Below are 3,382 nucleotides of genomic sequence, written 5' to 3'. Positions count from 1 at the left end.
GCAAGCTTGTTTCAAGTAGGTGCTTTAGACCACTGAGCCATCACTCCAGCCCTCTTATGTTTGTTTTTCTATTTATACAGGGCACTCAAATAGACTCAGTTGTGAAAATGAAGCCTGATAACTTCCTCCAAGTGCACATTCCTTATTTACTTCAATGGGTTCATTTTTTGTGTGTGTGGTATTGGGGATCGAACTCGGGACCTTGAGCTTGCCAGGCAGGGACTTCAACCGCTGAGCTATCTCCCTAGCCCTGGGTTCATTTTAATGACAGTTAAAAAGAAAGTTATCTAGTTTTATCATCCTTTATGAGAGGAAAAATTTCCAGCAGTGTAAAACATGTCACACAAGCTATGGAATTCATCTACTCTTACCTTGTTCCCTGCCATTTGCACAGATGTTAAGATTGACATATGCACAAGCTGGACCAGGATCGGAAAACCCTCTGGTGAATGTGATTTCCAGGTCAGACCCCTTTAACTGAGGGAAGGACAACACATGATTAGCTTCATCATTCAACTGCAGTGTGCCACACCACAAAGCAACACACAGACTGCTTAGGGAGGACAAAGGCTCTGGGTGCCAAATGCTACCATTTATACCCCCATTTTCACTTCTTGTCCTTTTAAAAGTGTAAATTTTCTGATTATATACTATATGCTAATTTTGAAAAGTAATATGCAAAATAGAAAAGGAAAACTACCTGATGAATTATGAAAATGAATTATGGCCTACTGAAAGGAAAGAGCCATTTTCAGTGCCTCCTTTTTTTTTTTGGCAGAACTGGGGATTGAACTCAGGCCCTTGCGCTTGCCAGGGAAGCGCTTACTCCACTGAGCCATCTCCCCGGCCCCTTTTCAGTGCCTGCTTGTCTGTCTTTTTGACTCAGATAAAGTAGGAATAAGACAAGAAAATGAACCATTTGATCTCCTCGCAAACCTCAGATCCCCTCCTGGCTGTTTCCCAGAACTACTGTGACAGCATGTCGGTCTTCGCTCCTTTACTCTTCTCGATTCCTTTCCCAGCACCACCCAGAGCAGTACTGCAGGACTAAGAATTGTACCCCCCTTTCCCGAGGGCCAGAAAATCAAGATGCAACTATGTGGGCTTAAAAAGTCCTTTAGTAGTCCAGCAAATCTCAGAACTTACCTGTGTTTTCTCTTTAATAAGGATTTCTTCTGATGCAGAAACTGGATACGGTTTCAAGGGAGCCTTTATGGTGGCACATATGAACTCTGTGTGGCTTTCAATAATTTTATTCAGATACCTCTCTTCGGACTTTGCATTATAATACACTGTTATTTCATCAGTGGGAACCAGATTGTACTGAACGCATATATATGGCAATGTGAAAAGAGAAGCACAACTGTTAGGCATGGAATCCGATGATCTCAATGATGCAAACATTTGCCATAACATGAGCTAAGCTTAATAATAGCAAATCAGAGGAGGAGGCATGAAGGACGAGGAAAGGGGAGGAGGACTTCGAAACAAGCTGTAGAATGTGTATGTGCCCACTCCCAAAGGTGATTACAAACTGCATGCACTGCAAGTATGCACTAATAAAATTTTTAGAAGTTAAAAAAAGTACAAACCATGAAAAAAAAAAAAAAAAGACTGGTGATCCTAGCTTACTTGTGATGGAAAGCTATGCCTGCTCTTCTGCCAGAGTTACTTATAGCACCAACTGCTCTGCTTGTGTGGGAAGGGTACATGGCTCTTCTTAGCACAATGAGGCCCTCATGAAAGCTGACACACAGGAATGACCTAGAATTCACATAGAAAACTCTAAACTAGAACAGAGCACACAAGTACCCTGTTCACCTGCAGGAGAGGCCTCCTCAGACTCTGGCCCATAGATCTCAGAGGCCTGGCCTGGGCAAGATGTGTAGGAGCCCTCACTCAAAAAGCTGCCTCAGAGTAAGTGCTTCCTGACCCTCTCATGGTGCTCTGTAGGTAATGGGCTTAGTATGCTTTCCTCCACTCCCCAGTGAGGAAAAACCACCCCATTCGGTCCAGATCCAGAAAGCTCTCCCTGCGGCTAGAAGGGCTCTCACCCCGACCACGCTGTCACCTCTCATTACCTTATGCCCTAGTCAGAGAACAAACTATCCAGTGATGATCTTGTGGAATCCAGAGGGAACCAAAAAAGATGGAAAGGTGCATAGGTTGCCTGAGAGCTCTTAGAATAACAAAGAGCCAGGTTAGGGATTTAGCTTAGTGGTGCAGCACCTGCCTGTCAAATATGAAGTCCTGAAGGTGATTCCTAGTGCAAAAAAGAGAGAAACAAACAGCCAGATCCCGCGTGGAACTGTGTAAGTAGAAAGGCCAAGGGGCCTGTCTTGCCTGCACAGCGCAATCTGAATGGATAATGCAATGGGGATCATAATGGATCACTATGACTAATATCATCTGCTTCTACTGTCCTCCCTAATAACTGAGACAAAACAAATAGTGAGCTGTAGCTTGCTTTTAAGCTCATAAACTAACCTTCTTGCGAAGTTTCTGGATGCGATTGATAACTTCCCGAGCCATTCCTTCATCCAACATTGACTGGTCAGGAGTGACATCTAAAAGAACCAAGGCCTGTGGAAGGATAGGGCACATGATGACGCTCAAACACCGGGTTTGTAGGAACAACACTGCCTGCAACCCAGCAAAATGCTATGTAAAACTAAGTTCTGTCAAGTCGATAATGCGACACTGTTTATTCACTTTACTGAGCAAGGAAGTACGCTTAACTTAGTTTCTGTTTCATTTAGGTACTTCTTTGTAATCAGTTATCCTCCACCTCTGGAGAAAGACACAGCCTTTTCTTGGTAGGGTGCTTTCCACAGGAGCCCTAGGATACCCCTTTCATAACTCTCTTTTGGCCATCTAATAAATAGTACCAGCTCTTCTAGTAATTACGATCAATAATCATGACCCTCCAGGAACAGCAAACATTCCATACCACAAAAATGGACCAAAGGTTTCAAATTAGCCAATTTCTTTCAAGTAATTTTTTTACTCTATGATCTCTTCTCATCTTTTGTCAGCATGATTCAAAACACAAATTCTAGAATGGACCCAATATTATTTACTTATATTTGTATTTAAGGGAAGGGTCTACAGGGTGTTCAGGGTCTCACTACTAGACTGGACTTTTAGTGATCTGCTTATTTACAGCCTCCCAAGAGCTGGGATTATAGGCACAAACCACCACATCCAGTCTTAATCGCTATCTCGGTGCGCCCTGGGGGAGGGGCCACCATAGCAGGACTAGTGATTGAACCCCAGGTTGCTACACCAGCTTGTAGGTGCTTTAATCTGCTGAGCTATTTGGCTGGCCCTATGGACCCAATATTTTAATTACAACAATTTTAAAAAGTTTTTTTTTTTTTTT

General features: G+C 43.1%; 1 protein-coding gene across 1 annotated transcript in view; it reads right to left on the bottom strand.

Moving 5' to 3' along the window:
* Iars (isoleucyl-tRNA synthetase) overlaps positions 1–3,382 on the bottom strand; it is a 76,963-nt gene that overhangs the window by 13,949 nt on the left and 59,632 nt on the right. The window contains exons 28-30 of the mRNA XM_004638672.2: positions 2,488–2,583; positions 1,147–1,323; positions 372–477 (exon numbers count right to left, since the gene is read on the bottom strand). Coding sequence (XP_004638729.1) covers positions 372–477; positions 1,147–1,323; positions 2,488–2,583 — 379 coding nt within the window. The remainder of the gene's footprint in view (positions 1–371; positions 478–1,146; positions 1,324–2,487; positions 2,584–3,382) is intronic.

The sequence above is a fragment of the Octodon degus genome, unplaced genomic scaffold (assembly GCF_000260255.1).
Source record: "Octodon degus isolate 3935 unplaced genomic scaffold, OctDeg1.0 scaffold00100, whole genome shotgun sequence".
Taxonomy (NCBI): Eukaryota; Metazoa; Chordata; class Mammalia; order Rodentia; family Octodontidae; genus Octodon; species Octodon degus.
This window is presented reverse-complemented; position numbering and strand designations above follow the sequence as displayed.